The sequence below is a fragment of the Anas acuta genome, chromosome 1 (genome assembly GCF_963932015.1).
Source record: "Anas acuta chromosome 1, bAnaAcu1.1, whole genome shotgun sequence".
Lineage (NCBI taxonomy): Eukaryota > Metazoa > Chordata > Aves > Anseriformes > Anatidae > Anas > Anas acuta.
The window spans coordinates 188,950,174-188,966,096 of record NC_088979.1 but is presented as its reverse complement, the minus strand read 5'-3'; the positions used below and the strand labels follow the sequence as shown (position 1 = coordinate 188,966,096).

Sequence of the window (15,923 nt, the reverse complement as noted above, 5' to 3'; positions counted from 1 at the left end):
GCAATTTGCATCATCTCTTATCCGGAATAAACCTCGTGGAACAGACCTTCCTAAAAATCCTGCTTTCCTGCCATTCTGTTAAAACCAATGGGAAACCCGGAGGTGTAAGAACAAGACACTCCTCCACACAGCACAGGTAACTCATTTGCAGAGGAATATTCCTCCCTCCATTTATTTTTAAGAGAAACAGTCTTCCTCTACCTTTACTAGATATACATTCGATGTCATTTGTCTCTCTCTGCTCTCTGTGCCACGTGGTTTATCTCTAACTGAGGAAGGGCACAGAGAGGGGTCCCAAGGGGTCCCAAGGCTGGAGCAGCCCCTGAAGCTCACAGGATGCGCTCCCTTAGGGACAGGTTTTGCAGCCTGGTCCTTATTTGCATCCATGTGCACCTGCATGCTCTGCAGCATGGGAACCAGCTGCCGTACCTGGTTCTCACATCCTTCCACAGGCAGACGGTGTAAGAAGGAAAAAGGTCACTCGTGACCTCAGCATGCAACTGCTCCAATGACAAAAAAGATTATTTTTGTAAAGTAGCAATTTTTATTGGGCACTGAATGCCACCATGGGCACCGAATGCCACCATGGGCACTGTAACTGCCCCAGGATGGTGTTTCACAGGCCACTTCAGACCCACACAGTGCTTTTGAGAATATATTAAGCTATTTACCTGACTGGGGAATGAAAGCAAGGCATGGTGGCTGTGCTGTGTGTGTGCAGTAATGACTTTTATCAGCAGGAACTCGGAGTCGGAAAACTAGACATGCTTTCAGGCACAACCCAACTTCCTGCCCACTTTCAGCCTGTTTTTTTCCCTAAACTGCTTTCCATGGAGGAGGACACCAAAGGGCTGCAACTCCCATTTCCCAAATTGTAGGAAAACAGCTCTACAAACCTACAATAAAGGGACATTAGTGAGATTTCGCATTTTGTGTTTTCCACAAGCCTGAAATTTTTACAGAAAAATCTCCCTCTCGCGTCTTCTGTGAAATCCAGCACTCTGGTAAAAATGATGGCATCGGGGAAACAAGCAGACCTCAAACAAACTCATGCCCCTTAACGTCCTAGGTGGTCACAAAGCTTTGGTGGAATGAAGCATAATGGCCAATTAGTGAGAATACTCGAGGAGAAGCCATCAAATATTAATAAAGCAGCTGAAAAACATGCTTAAAGTAAATCTATTATTGTAATTACGTCTTGGGAGGCTGGCATTTCAGAGCTTTGTATTTTCATTTTACAGGAGAAGTGTTAGGTTAACAGAAAGTTATGCTGGGAAGCACAATACAGCTGTCATTACTGCAGACCGTGAGTTCAGAGCTTTTCCTTCATGGGGTATTTAGAACCAGCAAAAGCAAGCCAATGCTCATCAAATTCCCATTGTTATGCATTTAAGGGAAATTTTGGAGAAAAAAAAAAAAAAAACATCCTTTACTTCCCAAATAAAAAAGATTAGGGTTAAAAAATAATCTCATAATCTTATGTTTCTCATAATCTTATGTTTAATAATCCAAAAAATATCTCTGACAGGGTCAGTAAAAACAAACTGAAAACAAAGCAGCTTAATCAGGGAAGCTGATGTTTTCTTACTGACTCTTGTAAAAAACATCATGAAGTTACACATCCTGCACTGAAAACCTTGAAATTGGTGTCTTTTTTAAAGCAGTAGCTTTTAAAAAAATTTAAACAGACTAATTGATAACAAATGCAGCCAGTTTCCACAGAGTGTAACCCTTCCTAAAACGGTTAATAGATTAAAATTCAGCCTTTTTGTACAATAGTTTCACTTTGAAATCACTTTAAATGATTACCTAGTCTTGATAGAGTTAATATAGTTTACTGTGTCACCTAGATTGTGTTTAATTATTAATAAAAGACACTACTCGTCATAATAATGTTTCTTAAAATGAGCACATCAGTGTGCTGACCTCTTACAGGCTGGTTGCCCTTGCTACTCAAAATATGGTTTTTAATTGAAAATGTCTCTTACACGGTTAGCTAAAGAGAATTTGAGAGCCCGAAGTAATGTATCTTTATCTCGATTTTTAGAAAATTCAGGCTGACGACTGCCCTGAAAGCTGGGCTGCCCAGGGCAGGGTACAGTACCGGGTCCCCAGCGGGAGCAGGGGCTGCGCTGCAGGCAGTGAACCGTGATGCTCTAAACAAAAGAGCATTTGCACCAACAATGAGGCTGCGGTTCCCACCACGCTCTGCACAACTGTATTGCGGAGTCGTAATTATCTTGATGTTCAAGGCCAAGTGCCCCAGCCTGGTGCCCAACTGTCGAAACTTTCAGTCATCGTAGCACAAAGGAGCGGCACACAAGGAGCCGCACTTTTTTTTCCCCTCCCTAACAGGACATCACCCTGAGACCCTCCTCTCTGCACCCAACCATCCTTCCTGCTGGCCCTGCGATCGCTTTCCTGTTGTTGAGCTACTGATGAAAAGAGGAACGGCTAACCCTGGAATTACAAATGTTTTTCACAATTCAGTCTTTTGTTTCAGTTCTGTTTCCCAGTTATGTACTCACAGCCAGGAGAAAAGGAGGCCCATTACCTTGGTCCTTGGAAGTTACATTTCTTTTTATGTGTATATTGTTTCGGAAGATCTAAAATATTTAATTCCAACCTTCCTGGAACTCGATTTTTTAGCCTTCATCTCTGCTATGAGAATTGTGAGGGGGTTTCCAGAACATGAAGTATGCTGGAAAAACACTACCTCATGATGATTTTATCTTCCCCACAGCTAACTGAAGGGCAAGTGCTTTTTTTGTTGTTGGTGGGTTTTGCTTTTTCCCCCTTTTTTTCCTCTTCTCTTCTTTTTTTTTTTCCTATTTGGTTTATTTTCAGTGAGCAACAACCTATCGAGACACCTAGCAGTGGTAATAAAACACTTAAAGGGTAGTCTAATGCATGGGCTACTCTGACACTTAGCAAGTACGTGTTTTGATGTATTAGAATTAATTTGTGTGGCTTGCATACATTTTAAAATTTCATCCAGCTAGGCTGTCTTGACACACACACAGAAAAAATAAAATGATGAGAAAAAACCCCGAGTCATATGTTACACATGGCTCAACTTGGCTAAATTAATGAAAGCACAATCATAAACGATGGTCACGGAGAAATTTGCAGCAGTTTAATAAAATGCTATTTAAAATATTTTAATTAAAATTCACTTAGCGTGTGTAGTTTCTCTCAGATCAATGTTCTTCAATGGAAATACACATTCACAATGAAGGTAGTGTATGTGGGAACTTAGCCGCGTCATTAAGGAGGGGTTTTACATGTACCTGTAAAATTATAATATCAAATAGCTCCACTTTGTGTAATTACTTTCCACCTTCCCCTTTTTTTAGTTACACCAGTGAAGATAAGCAAATGCATTGCAACAAAGGTTTTCAAAAAGCCTGGGAGAATTGTGACTCCCATTTAGGTGTGGTAGCAGAAATCCCATTAATATAGAATCAGGAGTAAAAGTCAAAAGCAAGTATGAGCCCCCCAAAATGATGAAAATTTATGGAGCAAGACATTCAAAAAGACAAATATGTACAACTGGTTAAATGCATTAAGAGAGAGTTCTCATGTATGCTAGAAATGAGAAAATCCTGAATTTTTAGAGAATCGCAATTTGTTATTAATTGGCATGGCAATAGGTATCAGAGGTGCTCAACCTGTATTTCTCTTCTATTGAAAAAAAAAAAAAAGATAGGGTCACGTTCATAGGACATATTCTTGCCGAGGGCAGGGAAGGAGAGGCCAGATGCCAAAGCCAAGCAGGGAGCAATGCCAGGTCAGCAGCCTGCCTACTCATGTAACCGCGAGCACGCCAGTAAGAACCTACCCTGTCCCCAAATCACAATATAACACACATCAATGGCATTAATAATGGTCAGGTGTAAAAATGTAATCGTAAGCATGGAATCCTCCAACAAGTTATTTCCCACATCCTTCAGACACTGATTTTTAGCTATATGCTACTTGATATTGTCAACAACTGGAAGGAAAGCCTACGATCATCAGTGATAAATTCTGCAGGTGACTGATAATGAGAGCAGGGAAATGAAGGGAAGACCAGGCCAGCTACTCAACCATCTTAAGGAAAAGCAGAACAATGCAAGAGAAAACCCAAATGACGAGCTGTAGTCACTAGGCAGGATTTTCTAGACCCTAGAAATTTTGGACCCTGTAATTTTTCAAGACCTTAGACATTTTTGACCCTGTAATTCATAATTGTTTTGGAGATGTATGACTAAAGTAGCTTCTGAAGGCAGGGCTAAGTGATTGTACTGGTGAGGGACCTGTTGCTTTCTTTTACAAAGCACCCTTCCTGCACCCACTACAAAAAGGCCTGCGAAGAGCAGGAACCTCGTCAGACCGCTGTAAAACTAATTGAAAAGACCAAACAAAGCAGTAAGTCTGTAGCTAGGTTTCCAGATGACAGCGAAGGGCTTTGATCAGCGCAAGAATTTCCACGGGTGAGGGGGAGAAGACGCGAGGCTCCAAAAGAGGCACCCAAACCACCGGCAAACGCAAGACGTCAGCTGAACCAAAAACCATCCGCGGGCAGCAGCTGGGGTGGATGTAAGGGAGGGTTGCTGCACGGCTGGGAAGGCTTTCAGGCTTCAAACAGTAGCTAGTTGATACACATCGGGATGAGGGTAATGTGATAAAACTCTTTTCCGGGCTCTCGGAGAAGGCACAGCAGATTGATGTTAGGGCTGCAGGCCATTTACACAGTTTGAGAAGTGTCAACAAATACACCACAGTAATCCAATTAGAGCAGGCTTTCTGCATCCTGACAAGTGAGCATAGGTTGAAGATTAGTTGAAGGAAACATCCGTCAGGGAAAAATCCCGCTACAGAAGAGGGGGACCTCTGCAGGGACTCCTGTGATAATCTGACGCAAACTCCAGGCTCCAGATGTTCATCTCCTGTGATTCAGCAACATTTAGAGAAAAACAGTCGACAGGAGCGTGACAACGTTTAAAAGTTTAATAAACTTCAGCTTTTGACTCTATTCTATAAAAACGTAGCTTTACTCTGTATTAATTATTTCAGTTGCCTTATGGAGCAGTATTTCCACGGTCGTGCTATCAGCCTCAGGTCCCGCTGAGCACCAGGAGGCTCCAGCCCAGCCACGAGGCTGTTGTGTGCTGGCCCCATCCCTGCACGCCCTAACAGTGAGCAGCACTGCAAAAACAGGCAAGGACACATCTTAACGTGCAGGGGCACAAAAGATCTCTGCAGGTAAGTGTGTGAGAGCGTGTCAGGAAAGAAATCCCCTTCACAGGGCTCTCCTCCAGTTTTCCAGCCACCAGCAGCCCAGGCATGGCTCACAGGAGCTGCCCTTGCTGCTCTGGATTTTGGCACCAACTGCTTTTATGGGACCTAGAAGATGCTGCGCCGTGGTTGCCACCCCTTGGAGTAGGGGGACAGCACCACTCTTTCTCAAAGGGGTGTCTCAGGGTCTTCATCTGTTTAAAGTAACTTTTGCAGAGTCCAAAGCAATCCTTGGATGAAAAGTGCTTTGTATGGATACGGCTTGTAACGAACTGAAGTCATAGTTCCTTGACCACATATATACCCAAAGGCAAGAATTTTGCCTGCTGATACCTCTTCATCTGAATATCCCAAGCCAGTACTTATTTTCGGAAATCCATGATGTAAAATGGACATCACAGTAAAAAGAGAGAGAAGAAAGTAACTTGCACAATCGACTGCTGTGCTCTTCAAATGCAGCGTGCACTGTGTAATACTCAATGGAAGACTTATTATCCATGGCTAATTGCAAAGAATAGGTTGTATAAGTTCCTCCTCATATGTTTAGATATTAAGTCAGCTCATGAGACAACATCTGTGGTTCGTTGCTCTGTGGCATGGGTAAATGCAATGGTCATATGGGGAAACTTCAAAGCACTGCGAGACAGATTTATGAGACGCTACGTCTCACAGTACATAGCTGAGTGGCAAAGATCATAAAAAGAGGAAAAGATAGGCTTTTGCAGCTCTTGCACCAGTCCTGCTCTGAGAAATGTTTGGAGGAGCTCTGCCTCTGTACTGCTCACAGAGCCCTCACCAGCTGGCCAAGCGCCGTGAGCTGCTGGGGCTTGGAGAGGTGCCGATCTGTGCCCGGCTGCTGCCAGCAGCAGGGATGGAGCTTGCCATGGCCACAGCAGCTCAGATGTCTGCTCATTCAGTAAAGGCAGAAGAGGGTTTTACTTACACAAATTCTATGTGGATGAAACAGAGGAAGCTGAAGAAGTGGTGGGAAAGCTGTGCAGAGAACAAAACTAAGGAGTGGTAATCCTAAGAAAGGATCCGGTACATGTACGTTCCTTTACCAGGAAACCAGGACTAAGGGACACTGTTTAGGTAGCACCAGTACAAAATACTGTAGTAACTCCCTTTCATTCAGCTTAATACTTGAATGAGGTACCCTTCAGAGAGATGATCCATAAAGCTGACCCGTACTGTGGACAAGGCCCCTACATTCATGGAAGTGTTTGGGAAGAACACAATTCCTTATGCAGCGTCTTGTGCTCAGGACAAACTTGGTCACAGGTGTCTGAAACTGCTGGCAAAGCCCCACGGCCCTGGGATGATAAACTTTCAGCCTTGCCATTGAAAATTGCCTAAAATATTAAGATTTGCTGTACAAGACTTTGCTGTTACACACCTATGGGTGCAGGGCTCTATCAGAGCTGCAGAAGTGTAACCGAGACTGGAATTTCAGACACTCTCGCCCAAGATAAAATGCTCATTACGGCTACCCTGGCTGCCAGATTTCTGTACTTGAAAGCTGAAATTCTTCCAAATAAATCTCTCTGGCCTGAAAAATGAGAAACTAGTATCAGACCAAGCAATGAAATTACTATCTGAAGGATGGATATGAGTTAAGAAACCAGAGAACTAGATCTTCATGTTTGCTTTTACTGCTAGATGTTGTTTGAAAGAGCCAAACCCTGAGAACTTGCTGAGCACCATGAATAGGGCCTTCTGGCATGACTCTGCAAAACCAGCTACAATTACCTCCTTGTGGCACATACAGAGAGAACTCACTGCGGTGAAGTTAGATGGCACGATTTCTCACATCAATATGGTATCACAAAAATAAATGAGGACTAAAAAAAAATATAACACGTAAAAGATCTCTAATTGCTGTATTTGATTACTACAAGATTTATGACCACTTAAGATTTCTCCCCTCTCTGAAGTGAAATCCAAGGAGAGATGCTGAGGATATGGGAAGTTCTCTGGCAATATCTTTTTTCCCCAGAAATTGCTCCTTGCTAGGGGAGAAGTAGCGAAGAAGGCAGAAAGAATGCCCTGTGCTACGGAGAACTGTGGGAACATCAAATCTCTTCCTTATCTCAGGATTATTTTTTTTTTCCCTTTGGATTGCTTTTGTTCTGTGTGGTTCAGTTTTACTTTGGGGGATTGGGACAGCAGAGGAGAACGCTGGTGGCTGCTGCTGAGCAGAAGGATCACAGGCACCGAGCTGCTGCAGGAGTTGATGGCAGGGCAGGAGATGCACCCAAAGAGGTGTCCACAGCTATATGGCCTATAGGAGGCTCAACCGCTCCTGCAGCACTCAAAGATACACAGAACGTAGCTGGAAAAAAGAAACAGGTTTTCCACAGTGTCTGAGTTCATTCAGTCTGTTTGCTTAACTTAAATTACGTCCTTTAAGCCTGTAGTCATGCACACAGCTCCCTGCTGTCAATAGCACCATTGTCAGCCCGCACCGTTGTTCACTACTGCGCACGAGTTTCTATAAAAGAACAGAATTTAAAGCAGTTGCTGTTTTGAAAAACATGATTAAAAATATATGTCCTTGTTCCCTCACCTCCTTCCATCACAGGAAGTGAAGCTGATTCCAGCTCACCAAAAACTAGCCAGCATTCAGGTTTCAAAAATATCTTATAAGAGCTCAGTTTACCTTTGTGCACGTAACAGAAGACTCCTGAAGACAGAGGAACTTTCATCATGTATAAATGACTAACAATTACTTCAAAACAAATGGAGGGCTTCAAAGCAGGGTGGAAAAATGGGGGGAAATTCCATCTGATTATGATAGGACATAATTATCTGCCACAGGAAATAAATGCTATATTTTTAACAGGTGACCAGTCAGATAGATTCAGTACAGGGTTATGATTGTGTAGTGATTTATCATCGAGTTTCAGCGTATGTTAGCAGAGAGATGATAGATCTTAGCATTTTCTTGCAATTATTTTTCGACATAGGCTCTTAATTGGGAAATTGAAACATGAGAGCTGCCAGAGCAGGCTGCATTTCATTGACAATTACCATTCATATTTCATCTTTTACAATTATTTCAGAGATTCCTAAGTACTTCATATTGGTATGTTACTACTCTGAGTTTATCCCATGGAAACATGTCTGTAATGCCAGCATCTCCCAATATTCAGCCTTAGCAATGCTCTGTCTGTGCCATCAGCCACTGTTCTGCTTTTCCCATTCACAGTTGCTGCATTATGAGTCAATACACACTGCTGTTCTTGAAATAAACCTGTGCTGCTTAAATGTTAGATAGATATAAAATCTGTATTGTTGCAAACAATAAATATTTATATACAAGCAGCAAATGCAATATTATGATTAATAGATCATAAACCCAATTTACAAATTGATATTAACTTATTTAAAAAAAAGGTCAAAAATTGTAGGCAAAATAATGCAGTTCTTAAAGGAGATCATGGACAAAATTCAACAATGGATCAAGTACTTTGTAAACTATTTTTGGTGATAGATTGCTTGTTGATAACATTTTCCACCTCGTTCTGTAAAAGGGGTGAAAAACAACCATCTAATGACCACCATATGTGGCCAAGTGTGTCAGGTCTGATGGAAAAAACATTGTCATGCAACACTGAGCCTAAAGGCACTAATGTAACATAAACCAACCACAGAGTGGATACTAAATGTCTACTGCATTCATTCCGCAATAAAACAGATATAGTCAATAATATTTGTATCAATTTACAGGATAAGGAATTCCAGAGCCCTCTTGAACACAAGGCAAACTGTCACTCCAAACAATAAAAAGTTTCACTGAGGCATGGTTAACTCTGAAACCTAAAGTTGGCATGCCTATGAGCAGTGCACATTCCTTAATTTCTGATCCCTTCAATATCCTGGCAGGACAGTTAATTTTTAACTCAAGAAATATGCACTGAAAACACAGTTACAGATCGAATCTTTCTTTGTGTGTGAATATTATGCTGATGAATATATGAATATTCATATTATATGAATAATATACGTACGGTGACTGTTCTGACTACAGAATTAATTATTAAGTATGTTCATGAATTATTAATATAAAATTATCCTCTTTCATTTTTAAGCATATTTAGTCTTTTTATTCTGAAAATAGCAAAAGACCTCCAAAATTTGATATGAGAATGGCATGTTTCTATCATTCTATGTCATTCCAAAACTTTCCAAGACATTTACTCATGGATGAATTAAGTCTATTTATATGCATACCATTTTCAATGAAACTTGCTATTTCTAAGCATTCCTAATCATACTATAGTATTACATAAACATGTTAAATTAAATGAACTGGTTATAAAATCTATTGTGTGATGCCAAGTGTTTTCCATATCATGCATCAACTGTATGCACAGAAAATGGACTTCATAATGCATTTCACTGTATAAGTCACACACAAGAAGCCTCCCAGGAACAATCATTCCTCAGCAAAGACCAGAATCCCAGCCATCACAGGCAGATTCAGGGTTTCAATGGTCAGACAAAAAAATTGTCTCCAGCACCTTATGAAGATTCTGTTGCCCTGAGCCCCTCTGATCTCAGGGAGCATCTCCTGCCCCTGTGCTGGGGAAAGCCCAGTTCCCTTACTGATGCCATGTCCCTGCTCACTTGCTGCTGGCTCCTTTCACCACTGCATTTTTAATTACAGTCCTGAGCCAACAGCCATGTAAAGTGAAGGAAAACCCTTCCACCTAGAAGGCTGGATGCAGCCCAGTAGGCATACACATCATATTATTTTTTTATATGAAGACTTAAATAATTTATGTTTTCAATTTTTTATAACTTCAGCACTGAGAGGCCGCCTTGGGAGCAGTCCCCTCTGCTTTACACCTCATTTGTGGGGGTCACAGCAGATGTTGACGAGCTGTCAGCATCAGTTACAGCCAGGCAGCACCTCAGCGCAGGATGCTCACATGCACATGCAGCTTCAAACACTCAAATAATCCCACTGCCTTTACTGAAGCACCAGAAAACATTCGGCTGGTATTCCTCCCTAACATCTCAAGAATGTTTGAGAAGCAGCACTTTGATCTTCACTAGCTTTCAAGATCATGATGAGGCAAAGGCTGCTGGACATGGGCCTGGAAGAGGCTTTCTGGAGTCCACCTGGACACTTACAAACTGGAGCTGCCTCACAGAGTTTCCCATAAATGTATATTGTGGTAGTTTCTAGGCACTACGAGCCACCCTCATGCTCTGCACTTGTCCCAAGGGTTGGTGACCTTACTGAGGCTGCCCACCCACATTATGCCCCGGTGGGCACTGCTGAGGTGCCAGGAAGGAGTTAACATGCAAAACCATGGGACATGGCCCACCTTTTTCCTTCCAAGTATTTAGGTAAATGAAATATGATTGCACAAAGTGGGTAGAAATTCACATGAGGGGAATCATTTCAGTAGCTGTTGATCCCCCTGGCCCAGCTTGGAGCAAGGCATGGCTCCTGTCACAGCGTGTCCCCAAGGATATCGGCCTTACCCCAAGTGACGTGTGGCACTCAGAAGCCCTCCTCCTCCCAGAAGGCACCACCAGGAGTTTTTCTCCCTTTGACAAAGAATGTCAGCAATTCCAGCTTGATACAGAGCTGGCCTGGTTGACGGGCTAACATATAAATCATGGGTCAAAGATAAGATAAACACATACCAGTGTAGTCCTCGTAGCACTCGCAAGTGTAGCCCCCTTCTCGGCTCCGACACAGCCCGTTGCTCCCACAGGGGTTGGAGTAGCAGAGGTCGATCTCCGTCTCGCAGTAGTCGCCAGTGAAGCCGGGCGGGCAGCGGCACCGCAGCCCGTTGATGGGGTGGATGGGACGAAACAGGACCGTGTTGGAGCTGATGAACGGGGCCGAGCTGTCGAACTTGAGCACAGAGACGCACTTCATGTAGTTCTCGCAGGGCTCCCGCAAGCAGATGTTGTCGTCAAAAGGCAGCACCCTCTGCGTGGAGATCAGGGTCAGCAGGGTCCTGTTGAGGTAGATCTGCTCCTGAAGGTCCTCGGAAGGGAAGAACTTGTTTCGGATGCCACCAGGGAGCAGGGCCGAGAAGGTCACGTTCAGGATGTTGGAGCTGACGTCCGTGTCGTTTTGGATGTTGAACACGAAGATGCCATCCTTGGCGGTGGACAGCACTGTTGCCACCCCCTCCACGAAGAGGGACAGGAGGGGAGAAAGGAACCTCTCCTGGGACATGTTCTCCAGCCGCACCGTGATGCTGTTGGTGAGCATGTCGTCGGTGATGATGGTGACGCGCAGGGTGCACACTGCTGTCACGCTGTGGACACCATCTGAAGGGAAAAAAAAGATTACAGTGGTGTCAGGGACCGGGCTTCAACCTATGGGCAAGGACATCCCGGCAGTCTCCTAGAAATTAAACAGACCTGTGAGGCATTTCAGGGCACCAGAATTTGAGTAGGAAATGCATCCTTCTGCAGTGGTTACCAATGCCTCAAATATCTCAAACAGCACACCCAGAGAACATCCCAGGCAAACAAATGGCGGGGGCTAGTGAGCAAACAGACAGCCTGACAGCCCTGGGATGACCAAGGGGGCTCTCCTGATAGCAACTGAAGGGATCTTAAATACAAGTCACGGCTAGTCTACAGCCGGTGCTGGGAAGCTGTTGCTTTTCACAGCACACCACCAAAATTATCTTCTCCAGGCGCAGTCTCAGGCTTAAGGAGCCAGAACTATGCACAGACAGAGAGTTGTTACCAGAGCTTTAGATAAAAGCCACCTACGGAAATATTCACATTTAAACATCTGAATTCATTCATTCTACACACCTTCTTCAGAAAATGTTATGAAACTTAGAAAAAAAATCAGTAATGAGAAGCAGACATTTAAAAACTCTTCAATTTAACCTTTATTTCAAGCATTTCTGGTACAGCTGTGGATGTTTTGCAATAAAACCCATAAATATGTGCATAGTAATAATACCTGACACTGGACTGAGAGATGTCACTGTAAAATCTTAATATACCTTACTTACTGTAGTGTTATGAATGTCCAAACATTCTTTCTTTACAAAACATAATTGTGATGATACAGTTAATGCTATAATTAATCCAAATTCAATGTGAGCATGGAATGGGAAATTGCATCATCACCAAAATCAAACCACTTAGTCTGATTCTGTCTCCTTGCTAACATTAAGGACTCATTAAGAAAATATAGCTCACATTACAGAAAATATGATTAGTACTACAGTAGCATCAAGAGATCCCAGGAGAGATTGAGACTGAGTTCTGATAGGAAATGTTCCCTCTCAAAGATCTTACAGAGCAAATAAACAACTAAAAATGGGTGTGAGTTCATCTCATGAGGGATGAACTGGCTTGAGTGGCCACTATCCAGCCCACAGGGGTGTTAAGAACAGAATCCAGCTCTCCTAGGTCCCAGCCTAGTCCCATAAACTTGGCCCAAAGCATCCCTGAAATAACAGTTTCACAAGTGACCTGCTATTGCATGTGTTTTAGTCAAACCATAATGCATGTGTGGAAATGGATTTTGCATTAATATATAATCACAGCAAAAACTGCATTTGAATCAACCTAAAACCAGTGTGAGATCAAAATTCTAGCAGCACGGATTGCCAAAGGTCATCTTCCCAAGGACTGTTATCTGAAAGTGTAAGTTTATGATCCATTATGGTCTCTTCTAAAAGGTCTTCCAAGAACAGAAAAAACAGAATGGCTCTTTTGCCATTCACAGTTATCGCTGCACCCCAAGTGCTCTTTTTTCAAAAAATAAATGTAGTGTTGATTGCTTATATTATATTAATAAATGTATTGTTAATTATTGCATAATTAACCAAATGGCTTTCAACTCCATCCTCCTGATCAGGATATCTGTAAAAGCTCAGCTGTTGACTTTTTTTTCACACTGAAGTTGCTTTAAGGCAAACAGAAAATTCTTCTCTCCTGTGTGTTACTTTACTACTGCCTAGCTAAAAGCAAACACTAAGAAGAGGTCATTATTTGGGGTGATCTTTTTGATGTGCCCATCATAGCTGCTCACGTGCCAGCTTTTGCTTTCTCCCAGAGATCCTTACCAACTCTTCCTTGGACTCACTCTAGAAACATTTCTGCTTCCTTGAAGACCCAAAGACACTGAATGCAACCTTTAAGAAACATCAGTAGCCAAAATTGTCATGTATAACCACCTCCTCTGGTGTAGTCTGTGGATGTCTGGACAACAGCTAGTATAGGATGCATTTTATTTTCATAAACGACAGCCTCAGACTAGTTTACCCACTTCTGTCAACTGCACAGCTCGTTCCACTGAAAGAACAGAAGCAGAATAAACTATTCACGTTTTTTTCCTAAAGCAATTGACATTTGATTGCCTGTCCCATAGGGTCCCTGAACTATTTTGCTATTTGTTGCACAATACCCTACAGAAGTGCTCTCATACCAGCGAGGAATGAGAATAGTGGACAATGGGTCCTTTTTTTTAAGAAAACACTATGATCTATAGTCCATGGTATGTATAGTAAGAAGACAAAATACTATCCACTGTCTGACAACACACTAGAGTCTACAAACTGTCATAATCAATATAAACTGTCACAATATACAAGAGCTTCCCAGCATTCACAACAGCTATTCTGACACAGTTAATAAATCACTGGAAAAAGCCCTGTGTCAGATACCACACAGCCTTGTTGTTCTGAAGGCAGCACAAAAGAAAATCGGGCACAGACATATAGCGATGGATTTTGCAAAATTAAGTTATGTTTCAAAAGCAAATTTGGCTTTGTTCAGCCCCATTGCAGAGCATTAAAATAAAAGAGAGTAGAAAGGAGCCAGGCATGTGTGCCATGGGCAACAAAAGACCGGCACGGCTATACAGCCTGCTGGACAAGCAGCTCTTTCATATCCCCAGTGGGTTTGAGAGCAGAATCACTGGATTTGATCATTCTATTCATTCAGAAATTCATGGAAAGCTGAAACAATCTGTGGTTTTATGTGACCAAATTAGTATCTATTCTACTTTGAACAGGCAACATTCCCTTTGAGGGTCTGAAGCAAGTGCAACGAAGGAAGTGAAAATGTTGCCTTGTCCTTATCAGGAATTGAGTAAGTCTGACATACATGACAATATACGTGTTTTGAGCCTCTCAGATGAAATACTGCAAGAAAGTTTTAGAAGTTTACTGCCAGAAATTGGAGAAAAATAGTATTAGAAAGTACTATTTTATGGAGCAGTAGTACTTCATGTCCTTTCACTGTCTGACATGCCTACCATATGCAGCTACCCGATACACAAGCACAACCAATCTGTTATTCTGCTAAAGAGGCTCGAACACAGCCTGATTTTTCAAAGGTCTTAGGATGCAGCTATAAAAAGCCTGCATCGTGTTTTGGCAGGTGCAAGATGGCTTCAGTCAGGGGTGTGAAACAACCTTCAAAGGATGCTACATAGGAGAAACGCTGGACACACTTTCCTCCTTGGAGCAGACCTAGGCACAGATGAACACGTCCGTGTGTGCAAGGCCTGGCTGTCACTGCTTCTCACAGCCATCATCTGCCTGGCTTCAACAAATGGGCTGGGTGCAGGAGTGTTTCTGAAGGAGCTCTGCAAACATGAGCCATGCTGGCAGATGAGATGTGTGGGCATCCTGCTAAGAGTGTCTTGAGTGGCCTGTGTGCATCTTAGCAGCCCAAGCCACTGGAAGGATGGATCAAGAAGAAAAATAGGGCTCCAAACATCCTTTTGTGGGGTTGGCTCCTAAAACCTCTGTCACAGTGGCTTTTGTTGCTCTGTCCCGGAGTTTCTCTTATGTACATTGTGATAACGGCACTTATGTGTAAATTGTGGAGCACGGGATGCAGATGTTGAAATGCTGAGACACTGGGGTAATGAAGGCAACAAAAATACCCTAAAAAAATCATAAAATATTCTTTCAAAAGGTGTCACAAGTAAATTTATCAAAAGCAAGGTGGAAAAAATAAGGGGAAAAAAAAAGTCTACTAATGTTTCACACTACTGTGAATGGACCAATATCAGTATTCTGGACAGCCAGGTAATTGTAGAGGAAAGAGGCGTTCATTACAAACACAGTTCATGCACACTGAACTTATAGCCAGGCAATAATGTTCTATATATACTTTCTGCAAAAGAAATCTCCAGAAGGTGGAAATCAAAGTAGACATATTTTGTGTCATTGTCATTGCTGAATATGCTCCTTAAAAAACAAAACAAAACAAAAAAAAAACAGCAACTAATCTTTACACTCCATCAAACTAAAGAAAAGATTTAATACAACTACTATTGACACATTACAAACAAAAGAGAATACAGTAAAAGCTGACAAAAGCACAAACCTCTCTAAAATACAGTAATAACTGAGAATTTATTAAATAGCCATTGTTTCGTGATTACCTTTCCTTTACGACAAACCCAATCAAATTTGAGACCTTAATCTCAGCTTTCTATCTTCTGGCAGTCCATAAACCAAAGAATTTTATTATCTAGAAATGTAAACACAGCAATGTTTAACTGAAACACGTATTTGGCAATGGCAGCACCTGGCCAGAAAGGATCTTTTTGTTTGTTTTTGAAGTTGGCAGAAATAAAACAATTAACACTTTTTTTTTTTTTTTTGGCTTATTATATACAAGGGTCT

The 15,923-nt window shown here is 42.2% G+C and overlaps 1 protein-coding gene across 6 annotated transcripts in view; it reads right to left on the bottom strand.

Moving 5' to 3' along the window:
* Window positions 1-15,923, bottom strand: part of CELSR1 (cadherin EGF LAG seven-pass G-type receptor 1) — a 160,450-nt gene that overhangs the window by 81,944 nt on the left and 62,583 nt on the right. For all 6 annotated transcript variants that reach the window (XM_068669716.1, XM_068669710.1, XM_068669712.1 and 3 more), the window contains exon 2: window positions 10,942-11,580. In XM_068669716.1, coding sequence (XP_068525817.1) covers window positions 10,942-11,580 — 639 coding nt within the window. The remainder of the gene's footprint in view (window positions 1-10,941; window positions 11,581-15,923) is intronic.